The sequence below is a fragment of the Typopeltis vanoorti genome, chromosome 21, assembly GCF_054136105.1.
Source record: "Typopeltis vanoorti isolate ZY-2024b chromosome 21, IOZ_Tvanoo_1.0, whole genome shotgun sequence".
In the NCBI taxonomy this organism is placed as follows: Eukaryota; Metazoa; Arthropoda; class Arachnida; order Uropygi; family Thelyphonidae; genus Typopeltis; species Typopeltis vanoorti.
In genome coordinates this window covers 31,887,291-31,900,636 of record NC_143569.1, presented here as the reverse complement: position 1 = coordinate 31,900,636, position 13,346 = coordinate 31,887,291, and the positions used below count along the sequence as shown (strand labels likewise).

At 34.0% G+C, this 13,346-nt stretch overlaps 1 protein-coding gene across 1 annotated transcript in view; it reads right to left on the bottom strand.

Annotated features, from left to right (window-relative positions):
- Positions 1–11,133, bottom strand: part of LOC150094714 (hemicentin-1-like) — a 36,230-nt gene extending 25,097 nt beyond the window's left edge. Inside the window, exons 1-4 of the mRNA XM_090411647.1 lie at positions 11,058–11,133; positions 6,053–6,334; positions 3,431–3,547; positions 2,307–2,465 (exon numbers count right to left, since the gene is read on the bottom strand). Coding sequence (XP_090267773.1) covers positions 2,307–2,465; positions 3,431–3,547; positions 6,053–6,334; positions 11,058–11,133 — 634 coding nt within the window. The remainder of the gene's footprint in view (positions 1–2,306; positions 2,466–3,430; positions 3,548–6,052; positions 6,335–11,057) is intronic.
- Positions 11,134–13,346: the final 2,213 nt, after the last annotated feature.

Here is a 13,346-nt window from a genome sequence, read left to right as displayed (position 1 = left end):
GATGTTTGTTTTCACACAAATATTTCAAAAATAAAGCGGGAAATGAACAAGGATTCAATTTTAATTTATGTCTGAATAAAGAAACACTTCTGTGTTTAAACGAAAGACAACATATTCTGCCAATATCAAAATTGCAACAAACGTTGAATTGAAGCAATAAATTTTTATAGGGAACGAAAACACCATACCATACAGTGCCTAAAACACCATACAGTACCTAAATCGACATTTAAAAATGTATATTTCGTTCAAGCAATAACTTCTACTTCGAATCCCGTATCTAAATCTTTCAGTTGATCCGTAACTGATAAGTTAATGAAATTCAGAGTCCGGTCCCAAACCATGTCATTTCATGACGAACAAAATTGTCTGTTTGCCTAAAATGTGAATTAAAACTTGTATAAATATAAAACGAAAGTGGTGCTGTTACAACAATTCCACGCCAATGGTATCTAGGAGATGAATTACACAATGGTGTCGTTATATATTTTTCACTTTTTTGCTGAGTATTCTATGAAGCAACTTCTATAATAGTAATTATTCCGCAATGATTCAGAAAAATTCATTGACTACGAAGATATCTGTTATGAAAACTGATATGAAAACACTTATACATAAGATCTGCTGCCTATGTAAATGTAATCCAGTATTACATATTTCATAACACGATAGATGAAATTATTGACAGATAAAAATAGAGCAGATTTGTTTGGGCGAACAAAGATCGTGTAGCTTGATATCTTGGATTTGCTTTAAGGAGTTATGTGATAATATCCTTTCAGATTTTCTTAGTCCATATTATGGGCCCTTTTTAAAGTGCATGCGTTATAAGCATTTGCAGAAAGTCCTGCTTTTCAGAATAGTGACAGCGAGTGTTTTTTAGTATAGATTTTTAGAGATCAGTTAGTTTCTTTCACGTAACTATTTTACGTAATTCCACTTTAATTTACATACTTTCGAATATATTTGTGTGTGTGTGTATATATATATATATATATATATATATATATATATATATATATATATATATATATATATATATATCGGGTGATAAGTGTAACTTTTAGAGAAGGTAATGACAACTGTAGTCTTTGATAAGCTTAATAAATTTGTGCTGTGCGCGTGTGTGTTCGAGTTATATTTATTATCTGGTTTGATACAGGTTCTAACCGTAAGGGATTATTATGAATTCTTTGTATAAATGAGAATCCAATCCAGATTAGTGTTAGAACAACAATTTTATGGAGTGAATTTTATTGTAACAGATTAGTAACTATCGCAGTAGGTGACATATGCTATTTATATTCCATCCTCTACCGCAACACAAAAGCAGTCAGGTATGATCAAAATGTTACGTCATCATGCTACCCATATTATAAAATTAAGCATAAGCAAAATATTTAATATTATGCTATTAAACAGGAATTTTGAAAAAAACCTAATATGAAAACAAACAAATAAACAAACAAATAACAACAAAAAACGGCTGAGCTGTAGCAGTCGGTACTAAAGATGTTAGCAATGTTATCCAAACCTATACTGTCAAGACAGGACTTTATAATATACAATCACGAAGGGCTATAACATGGACCTGGAAAATATTTGCATTTCTTTCACAAGACATTTCTATTAAGAGAAAGTGAGAGACTTCAGCATCTGGAAGGAATGCTTTCACATGATGGCACCTTGGAATCAAGGTGGCATCATATGAAAGAAAGCCGAAAGATCTCAGCTATTAACGCACTACTATATTGTACTTAAAATATACTCTAAGCCAAAGAAACGAAATATAGATTAGGGCAGACCATGACCAAATGATCCCTGAACCAAAATGGATGATACGTTTGATCGCACTTCACAAAATATGAATCACAGCAAGCATTTCAACGAATATATCTGAGTGAAAAAAAAATCGATAACAATTTGCCAATTACAATACAGATATTCATTCTTGTAGCGTGCATTGAGTTTTCAGTGGTCAAAATTGAAATACGGACAAAAATAAGTCATTTCAGGTTTCTATAGTAGTGCCTACTTACAGTAATATAACAAACAAATTATGAAAGTAAAAAAAAATGTAGTCCATGTATACAAGTCACAAGTAATATTAAGATTCAGTAATGAGAAGAAAAAAAACTAATTCAGAGGTGTATTTGAACAGATTACGGAGATCCACTTTCTTTTCCCTCAAAAATCTGAATTTACGGGTCAGGTAACCAATATATCAGGAGAGAAAAAAATGTCTTAACTATTCTATTATATACGCGTAAAAAACAATATATGAAACTGTTTTGACTTGAGCAGACCTTTTACTTGAAGCTGTAACGATTTTTTCAGCTGGTTTCCAACACCATTTTCTGCCGTACATTCATAGATTCCTTCATCTTCTTTTTGGATATTAGTGATTGACAACGACCCATTTTTTAATGAAGTCCACCTCTCGGCTGACTTGGCTACATCAGAACCTACAAATCATAATTCAAATAGCTATTAATTAAAAAATAAACGAATCACATAATAAAGTGTCAACAGTAATTTAGCAAAGTTCAACATGTTATATGATTTAGGGAAGATCTTCAATATTGCAATATTATCTGTAGAATAACAAATAATAATTTTAATAGTGATTGCAGCATTCAACATGACATAATTCGTAAGAAAAATGTTTAATTCATTTCTTCTTTTATATAAAACATTGTACACTTTGAGAATACTTTTCATAGCCGGTTCGATAATTGGTAATTCATATACTCATGAGCCCAAACAACTCAGTCTGTTTTCAGCCAACCGAGGATGCATTGGCTGAAAACAGGTCGTGGCGGTATTTTGGCACGGGGATTGTTGTCATGGACCAAAGAAGGCTAGCACACAAGTAGATAGGTGGTCATAATGTTTCGGGTGTAGGTCACCTGATTGTATTCAACGAACCGAGTTATTGGCTAACACATTCACTAGACATCATAATAGCAATGCACATAATTAGTAAATTGCATTATGATTTACTAACGAATGCATACAAATATAATCTTCATGTAACCGTTTTGTGGTTCTCAAACTTGAAGAATAATCAGTAGAACCGCAGAAACGTATCTATTTAGTTTAGTTTACGTGTTTCAGGATTCCTCAGGATTAAATTAACATGAATATACTTACATTTTTTAAAATATAATATATAAAATAAAATATTAGATTTCTCCATCGCACAAAAGGTAAAATTCATACAAAGAATGAACATGTTATAGCATTATAGCATTTGTAATAACTATTGGGCTTCACATTAACGATACTCAATGAGTACATCCACTGGATTATTTTTTTTTATACTACAGTGTTAAAGTTTTATTTAGGAGACAGATAAAAATACACACACATGATATTTCAATCATAACCTACCCATTTACAGGACACTGAAAATATTTTGAAAACTAACCTAATTTCTTCCAGGTTAGCTGTGGATGTGGATTTCCCGTCGCCGAACAGCTTAAAATAATAGTTTCCCCTGCGGAAGTGGTAACATCTGTTGGTTCTTTTAGCCATTTTGGAGGTACTATAACATAAGAAAAGAATATGACTGCATTAATGAAATTAAATAAATTGGAAATATTTTTTTTTTTGTGTGTGTGTGTGTGTGTGTGTGTGTATACACGTATATACTACCAAGAACATGCAGAGACGAACAAGTTGTTGTTCCTCTGTATCGAGCCTTGATAAGACCCCATCTGGACTTCTGTGCCCAGTTATGGGCACCAGGGTTTCTTCGTGATAGGGAGGAAGTGGAGAGGGTCCAGAGACGAGTGACCAAGATGATAGCAGGTCTGTGGAATGAACCTTATGAGAATAGGTTGAAGATTTGTGGGTTGCAGAAATTGGACGATAGGCGAAGGAGGGGTGATATGATTGAGACATTCAAATTACTGAAGGGTTTTTATAAGATTGATCCAGAAGATATTTTTGAAAATATGACTGGTGGTGGGAGGACTACGGGCCATGCATGGAAGCTGGGCATATCTATCATACCTTGCCTTGAACTCATTCACGGTCGTAGCACGGCAAGGTATGATAGATACTGTGTGAATGTTGAATAGTTGTTCTTGACATGATGTTAGGGCCTCCCTCGATGAGTCTGTCGACTCCTTGGAGTTTCCCGGAACAATAATAATAATAATAATAATAATAATACGTTTACGTTTTTGTTTTATCTACAGTTTACGTGTAATCCACTAGTGTTCAGTAATATGCAAATATCCAAACGATAATTCAAATCTTACCATGCATTGCAGTAACTGTAACCCATTGACACTGGCATTTGCAATTAACTTTCCCTCTCGAAAATCATTTAGGGATTATTACATTGGTGGTTGATATATTTGATTTATTAAGTATCTCACAAGAAAAATACATGGAGTTTGATCTAAAGATCTGACCAAGGAATGGATCCTGCTCACTCGATCCAAGCTTTCACTAAGTTTTATTATAAGAATACTCGCACAGTCGCCTAGAAATGAGGAGCTCCACCTGCTGGAAATGGAATCACTCCAGGCAATCTTATCAGTGCAATTCTAAATGAGGTCACAACAAATGTTCTCCCATCTCTTTACTCCAAAGATAGTAAGTTCCGCAAAAGAGAAGCCGTACATTTCCTTACTCATCTCCAGAGATAAGCTGTTCATTTCATCTTATCGGAAACTGGTTGAAGATGGAGAAACAAAGCGCAATGGCTTCCTTAACACTTTCAACAATGAGTGTGTGGAAAGCAATGAGGATTGTGAATTTGAATATTTATATTTCCCTTTTGTTAGAAGGATTATTTTCAAGTGAAAGATCCACATTCTACACAGCCTGCTACAGTGTTTTGGTTGGCTGAATTGGTAAAATGCATTGCAGGAACAAGAATGCGATTTGTATTTAAGTTTTAATTTCCCACTTTTACAGGAAGTCTTTCCATCTGATAGTGATTCCCCATAGGGGGAGAATGTTCAATCTTGACTTCCGGTAATGGAGAAGTGTTTGTTTTCAATTTTTTACGTGACCTCTTAGCTTTGGGCAAATTTTCATCTTCAGCAGGATAAGGGAATTTTTAAAAATTCTGTAGATGAAGTGTTTGCTATTATCTTATGAATGAGACAAATTATTTTACAATGTTGAGGATTCCTGCTGGGCAAGAATCCTTGACCTAGATCGCGTTCTGATTAGTGATCGGGTTCCCGCAAAGGGTTGAAAAAAAATGTCAATCCACCTTGGTGTCTCTTGGTTGATCGACCATAGAAGCGTCTCTGAAGATTATTCACACTGGAGTCTGATTGGCCTTGCATTCAACTGGCTCGTGTAGTTGACTTTCGTTGACTCCAGAACATTTAGTTTGCAGTCAATGAAAGTCCAATACACGAATGTTGACATTTAATTTTACAAGTTTGAATCGAAGAATGCATCTAACTGGTAAGAGCCATTATCAACAATATTCCTCCTAACATGCGGCTGTCTACTACTCTTACCCTTACTTGTGTCTATTTCTAACAGGCAGATTTCGGTGTTTCTATCTCATACACCGTACTAAACATTCCCCGAACCGTGATCGGAGACCGAATCTCATGAAATAGATTTTTGCACTTGTGAAACAACTTGGCCTTCGACAAATGTAGCATCACTAGCAGTTCGTTTGTATGCTATTTTTTATTTTTTTGGTTTTATCCGTTTAACCGTATCGAAAATAAATCCATAAATCCATCAAAATCATAATAACTCAAATATATCACAAAATTCATAAAATCATGCATATTGTTTATAATAACTTTTAAGTTTTTACCTGCAACCGTTCTCGAAAGAAACAAGACCATTTATTATTACCTAAATTATTTAGAATAACTCCGTGTAATTTCGTCATTTTTATTAAAGAGATTTTTAAAAATGTTAAATTAAAAAACAAATGAAGAAATTAAAAAGAAACATTCATGTAGTATAGAAACATGTAGGATTACTATATTACTCAAATATGCAATCATTGTACAAAATGTCAAAGATATCAAAAACATGAAATGCATGATAACTTATCTACCTTTTACTAACAAATAGGCAGTGTGTGAATCCTTTCCAACTGAATTACTTCCAGTGCACGTGTAATTTCCGCTACTCGCTGAATTCACCGACATAAGAGTAACAACAGAAACATCGGTGGATGTTAATATCTTTAGATGAGGATCTTCAGCGAGTTCTTTACTATCTTTGGTCCAACGAAATGTGACAGGATGATCTCCAGATTTAATGGCGCAGGTAATGCTTAATCTTTCTCCAAGAGCTACGGATTGAGGAAAAGTAAAAGGTCTGATCTGTGGAGGATCTGAAATTATAGAAATACGATACAGAAATAACGTTCGGAAAAGCTTTTAGCATATTTGTAAACAATACCACTATCATGAAACATCATGCTGGTATCGGTGTTTTAGTTGCTAAACCATTGTGGTACATGCTCTGGCAAATAAGTAAGTGGCTTCGCTGTTTTCAACAACAATAACTGCAAAAATTGACAATTTATAATTTGACAATTAACAACTGTTTTAGTGCCGTGTACATGTAACTCATTGCAGAATGATAAGAATTACAGATTACCAGTTTGGATCTGCTTAACTATGTCTGCTCTTAGGAGCCGGTTGACTTATTTAAAAAAGGGAAATATTCCATTTTCTGAATAAAAAAGACTTTCTACCACCTTCTGAGTCCAGCAAATGATATTTGTTTTATGATTCACTAGACATTTATGGCAAACGAATACCGTATAATGGTAAGATGTGTTCTTGATAATAGTGATGATTTAAAAAATATTTAAGAGAAATGATCCTTTTTCAGGGGTGCTTAAGGGTTAAAGCTATATAACTGAGAGCAGACCTCCACATAGCCTTTAAAGGAATGAGGAGAACCGACCAGGGCTTCTGACCTAATGTCCAATCCTCACCTTCTCGTGGTGCACCCTGTTGGGTATCTACCTGGATACTGAATGAACGAGGATGGGTTGGCAATTTGGGATTTAGCCGACCAAATAGAATTCCTATTGGCTTAAACCAAAATAAAAAATTTTGGTACAACATAACAGAATTTCATGCTGGCGTGGGCGTAGACTGCTTAAACAAGGCCCCCGTTATTTTCTCCAGGGAACGAGGGCGAACAGTGAAAAGTCAGATACTGGAACAAATCCTAAAACCCACCTCAACTCAATATCAGAAGAGTTCAAGATCGGTACTATCAACATAAGAAGCCTGAATGGCAAAGAAATGGAGCTAGCTGAGGAATTGGATAAGTACCAGATCGACATAATAGGGGTGAATGAAACAAAAAAAAAAGACAAAAACTGGTGAGATCTTTCTGAGCAATAAATACAAAATGTTATATTCAGGAAATGACAATCAAGGAAAAGGAGTAGCCATAATAATCAACACTAAATACGAGGCTAATCTTCTTGAATGGCAAGCAGTCTCAAGTAGAGTGATGTGGGCAAATATCAGAATGGGGAACTGGAAAATGAGACTTATTTGTGCCTCTGGTCCCACAGAAGGTTCTACTAAGGTAGAAGTGGAGGAATTTTTTGATTCTTTGGAGAAAGTAACTGACACAATGAAAAAGGAAAAGTTGGTCCTTGTTGGGGATCTAAATAGCAGAGTAGGAAATGATTGTGACATACAAAAATATTTTGGGAAAATTTGGAGAGAAGAGAAAAGCTATTAATAATGGCAAATACCTGTTGGATTTCTGCTCACGACATGGACTGGCTATTACTAACACCATGGTCCAACATAAAAATGTGCACAAATTCACATGGAGAGAACAGGCAAGGAATAAGAAAAATCTCATTGATTATGTTATTGTTGAGAGTGATGCTTTCTCCCTGGTGCAGGACACTAGAGTTTACATCGGATTTGAAATTGGAAGTAATCACCATTTAGCCTTGAGCAGGATAAAATTGAATTTCATATTGAAAAGAAGAATATGTAAGAAAGGTTTAATGCGAATAAAAGTTGAGCAGCTCTCAGATGTGAACTGTAGACTAAAATACACAAAGATTATTGAAGAAAAAATGAAAGAGTTTGAGAACAGGATCCGAACCTTGGAGATTCAGTGGCAAGCCTTGAAGAAGACCCTGATTGATTCTGCCAAAGAGGCACATGTGGTGAGGTTGTCTGCAAGGATAGAAAAATCAGAACTCCATGGTGGACACAGGAAGTTAAAGAGGCAGTGAAGGAAAAGAAGAAAGCATATCAAAAGTTCCTGGCAAATAAGTCAGCTTGTGCTCTTAGGGAATACAGAGACAAATGTAAGAAAGCTAAACACTGTGTAAAACTAGCTAAACAAAAGTCATGGGAGGACTTTGGTAAGAACATAGGAAATAAATATCAAGAAGGTGGCAAGATATTCTGGAAGTTTATTGAAGAAGCTCAAAAAAGGAGGAAAGAGTGCTGTAAAAGGAATTAGAGATGATAAAGGTTACAAGAAAACAGGAGAAAAAGATATCCTTGAAGTATGGAGTAATTACTTTGAAAAACTGCTAAATGACAAAAGCAGTGATGACAGCACAGTGGTAAAAAACACTGACCAGGCATGCAGTCAGGAATACATATCCATACTTGAAGTAGAAAAAGCCATCAAAAGGCTGAAATGTGGAAAGGAAGCAGGAGTAGACGATATTCGACCAGAAATGCTCAAGTATCCAGGTATAAAAGTCTTACAGTGGCTGCACTGCATAGTTCAGAAAGCGTGGACAGAGGGACGAATTCCCGATGATAGGAGTAAAACTTCATAGTACTCATATATAAAAAGGGAAATAAAACTGAATATGAGAATTACAGGAGGTATTTCATTACTGAGTGTTCCTGGTAAGATAAATGCAAGTATACTTGAGAAACGGTTGAGAAGGATTGTGGAAGAGAAGCTTGGTGAAGAACAAGCTGGATTCAAGAAAATAGAGGTTGTCAGGATCAGATTTTCACTTTACGACAGATAGTTGAGAAATCATGGAAATATAACAAAGATCAGTATTTAAGTTTTGTTTATCTGGAAAAGGCATATGACAAGGTGCCAAGAGAGAAGCTATTCAATACGCTGCAGTTATATGGTGTCAATGGTGCATTATATCACGCTATAGCAGTTAGAATTGAAGGAAGTATAGAAAGACGGTTTAATGTTAAATCTGGCGTCAGAAAGGTATATCTGGCACTTCTGTTATTCATTATCTATATGGATTACATTATGAAGGAAAGTGGTATTAAATCTGATATCAACATTGGAGGTGTTCATCTCAGCTCTTTGCTTTATGCGGATGATGTTATACTTCTTAATAAATCCGCTACAAGTCTGCAAGATTCCCTGACTAAAATGAATAACTGTTGTAATAGATATGGTATGAAAGTCAGCATTAAAAAGACAAAGACAATGAAAATAGGCAGAAACACTGAAAATATCAATTGCTTTGTGAATGGAGAACCAATAGAACAAGTAAAAGATTTCAGCTACTTAGGCACGATTTTTAGTGAAGATGGTAAATTAAATATGGAAATAGACAACGGAATCAACAAAGCTGGTATGGTAGGAAGTCAACTCAATACATTTATATGGAAGAAGAGAGAAATTAGCCAAAACACTCAATTAGCTGTATACAAGACAGTATTCAAGCCAATTTTAACTTATGGATCTGAGAGCTGGGTCAGAAGTAAAACACTTGACCAAAGACTAGAGACTACAGATATGAGAGTCATGAGAAAGATTAGGGGCATGAACAGATGGCATCAATGGCAGTATCATATTAAAAACGAGGATATTAGGAAAGAACTTGACATTGTCAGCATCCAGGAATGCGTTAGCAGAGCTAATCTCAGATGGTATGGTCACATAAACAGAATGGGCGTGGAAAGATTAGCAAAACAAGTGTTCTCTGCCAGGTTGGCAGGAAAACGACCCAGAGGAAGACCAAGATATAGGTGGATTAATACGGTAAAAAGTGCCTTAAAAGATAGAAATATAAGATTTGATAATGTTGGAGTCTTGACAGGTAACAGACCGATTTGGAGGAAAACTGTAGATAGGAAATTAGTAATATGTAAATGTTTCATGTAGTATTCATAATATCCTATACACCCCTTGAGGATAATATATATATATATATATATATATATATATATATATATATCAGGAATTTGATGATGTGATGATGGCGATTCTTTTTCACGGTATATAAAATAAATACCCTTAAAGGGATGACATTGCCTAGTTTTCGTTTTCAATAAGGACTATATAAAAGCAACTAAATTCTGAATTTAAACTTTGTAGATTAACATACCAGCTACGTCATTATTTTTCTGAATGCATTAAAAATTAAATTCGCGTTGGGACAACATTTTTTTTTTTTTTAAATTCTCCCAACGAACAATCTTTAAGTTGCATTACGGAAATTTTGCACGTTAATTTGTGAAATGCAGAACGTAACAACTTCATTTCTCTTAAATTGTATTTTTATTGATTTTTTGTTTTGTTATTTTGTATTTTTGTTTAAATTCCGAAAGTTTATCCATAATTGTATTAAACAGGTTTAAGGGGTTTGCCTTTCATTGAAAAAAACTACTATCTTTCTGCAGATCTTTTATTCTTTTAAAAGAAATTACTGAAAAAAATTACCTTTAATATTAAATTTAGCAAACGAACATTACCACAAGAGGACGATGAATTTCATTTATTTATAGATATGAGATATTAACTGAATACTTAATTAAAATTCATTGAATAATGATATGTGATTAGTAAGAAAACTGATATTATTCTTATAGTAGAATAATAAAAAAAAATAAAGTAGAATAATAAACAAACTTAGAAAGCCTCAAATTCATGAAGCTTTAATTCTATTAAATATTTAAGAACGAGTTTCTAGAAATCAAGATAGATATGATTATGCTTTACAAAATCTAGCTTATACTTATATCGGTAACAGCCTTTTCCTATTTTTAGCATGCATTCATTTAGGTGCTAGATTGAAATATTAAAAACACTTTATTATAATGACTGTTACAATTTGAAAGACTTACTTTGACAGGTTATGTGGGAAAAATAGAGAATAGACTGCAATAGTAACTGAAACCAGAGCACATTTCCAGCAGCCATGTATTACAAAAGGAGAATCTGAAACGAAATGAATTGACCTAGTTGCACGTTGGTTTATTTTATAAATATTTATTGTAAATTTACCTAATTACGAAACACTATCAATAGAAAATGGAGTGAGGTATAAATTATAAAACTGTGAAAAAATAGCATGATTATAACTAAGGGTTTCTTTTGTAGCAATGAGATGAATTCATCAGAACATTTACAGACTTTACTTCGCGCTATTATATCAGCACATGCCTACCAATGCACTATATAAATGTAGACACGTTTAAAACGAATTTACTTAATATATTTCCTAGCAACATTTTGCCACACAAAAATCGCATTTCAATACTAATTTGGAAACCTTACATTTAAGAATAAATAACTGTATACATGCGTAAATATAAACCGGCAAATTTACCTCTCTGATGACTTCCCGTGTAAGGAGATCAAGCAGCCGCCATGAAACAATTCTCCATGTCTCCAGTAGGGGTAGGATGTTTTCTACGATATTTCAAAAACAGTTGCAGATTAAATGTAAAGGTGTCTTTCAACAAATTCTGCTTATGATAGTAAATCGCATCTTATGATGAAATTAAGGGGTAATGTCGAATTTGAATCATAAACTTGTTTACACCGTACACCAAACCTCATAACACTCAAAGTTCTCCACCAACCTTTTATAACAAAGTGACGTCATGAGCAATGAGTTTCATACTTAGATAGCTACTGTGGCGCCACACGGTATCCAAAAAGTGAATTATCAAAATAATAGATGACATTTCGGATTCGATTTTTTCAATTTAAGACGGATTCCGTAATGTGTCAAATTCGATAGTATTACTAAACAAATGACCGTTTTTAGGAGAACGATTAAGAAAATCACTTAAACTGCATGAAGATAGATTCTATTCGAAGGTTGCATCTATGAAACTATTTAATTAATGAAAATATGGAACACGCTTAAAAGATGAGGCAATAATGACAAAAAGCTGATTTTAGTCCTAACGCCGGTTGAAATCGCAATTTGAAGTTTGAGGTTTAAAAATTAAATGGCTAGGGAGAGAGAGAGAGAGAGAGAGAGAGAGAGAGATTTTAGAAGATACTAAACCTCAAACTTTATCAGAATCCATACACCAAGTACATCTCTTTCATATATGACTACTTGATTCTAAGTCAATATCGATAACTAAAAACGCTTGTAAAATGTAACCTGTTTTTTAAACACAGAAGAAAAAAAAATAAACATAGTGTATATGATTCCATATAACTGCCTTAGCAATATGAAGGTGCAAAATTAAAAGGAAAATATAAAATAAACACAAGATTTATTTCAGAAGTTTTGCGCACTGCGTATGGCTATTGGGATGATGTAATACTTTCCACCTTCATGCAATTTTTAACCCTGACTATGAGTGGAAACATCCTTATGTTAATTCTCTATTCTTACTATTCTTGTTTAGCGAAATGTCTGGGTCATATTCTTTCTCCAAATTTCATGTTTAGAGAAAGAATATGACCCAGAACAATTATAGCGAAATGACGTTGTCATTGCGTTCATTGGAGGCATGTATGTGATATCATGAAAAGTGGGGTTACAAGTGCTTCCTCATCCATCCATTATCGTTTTAACATCAGCCCACCAAACTTCGATATATTCCCACAGTTGGAAGCAATACTATTAGGGAAATACTTCACTACAATTGATGAGATTTCTGCAGATGTGTGGCTATACTTATCAAGCATAAACAAAAAAAAAAAAAGATTTGCTGACAGAAACTAGACTCATCCAAACGTTGGGCTATGGCACTAAGGCTGAATGAAGATTTTATTGAAGGTTTGTAAATGTTTTTTTGCTAAGTAATAACTGCTCGGCTTAACAAAAGTACAGGAGGCATTGTTGTAGTACAGTGTTGTAGTATCTTTAAAAATGACTTCAACTAGTATTTGCAAATACTCTAGAGAATCAATTAAGGCTCTCTCTTTATCTCTCTCTCTCTCAAAGAGATATATAAACATACTGAAGGAAATGTATATTAGGCGCCAATTATCCTAAAATGGTAGCAAGAGTTCAAAATGTCTTCATACAATCTAGAAAATATGATAATGCTATCTATAAATAATTCTGAACGTTATGTGACAAAAACGACGACATGTGATCAAAATGTTTGTACGGTAATAGTAATGACAGATAGAAGACAATACAGGGCCTAAAGATTTTTCCC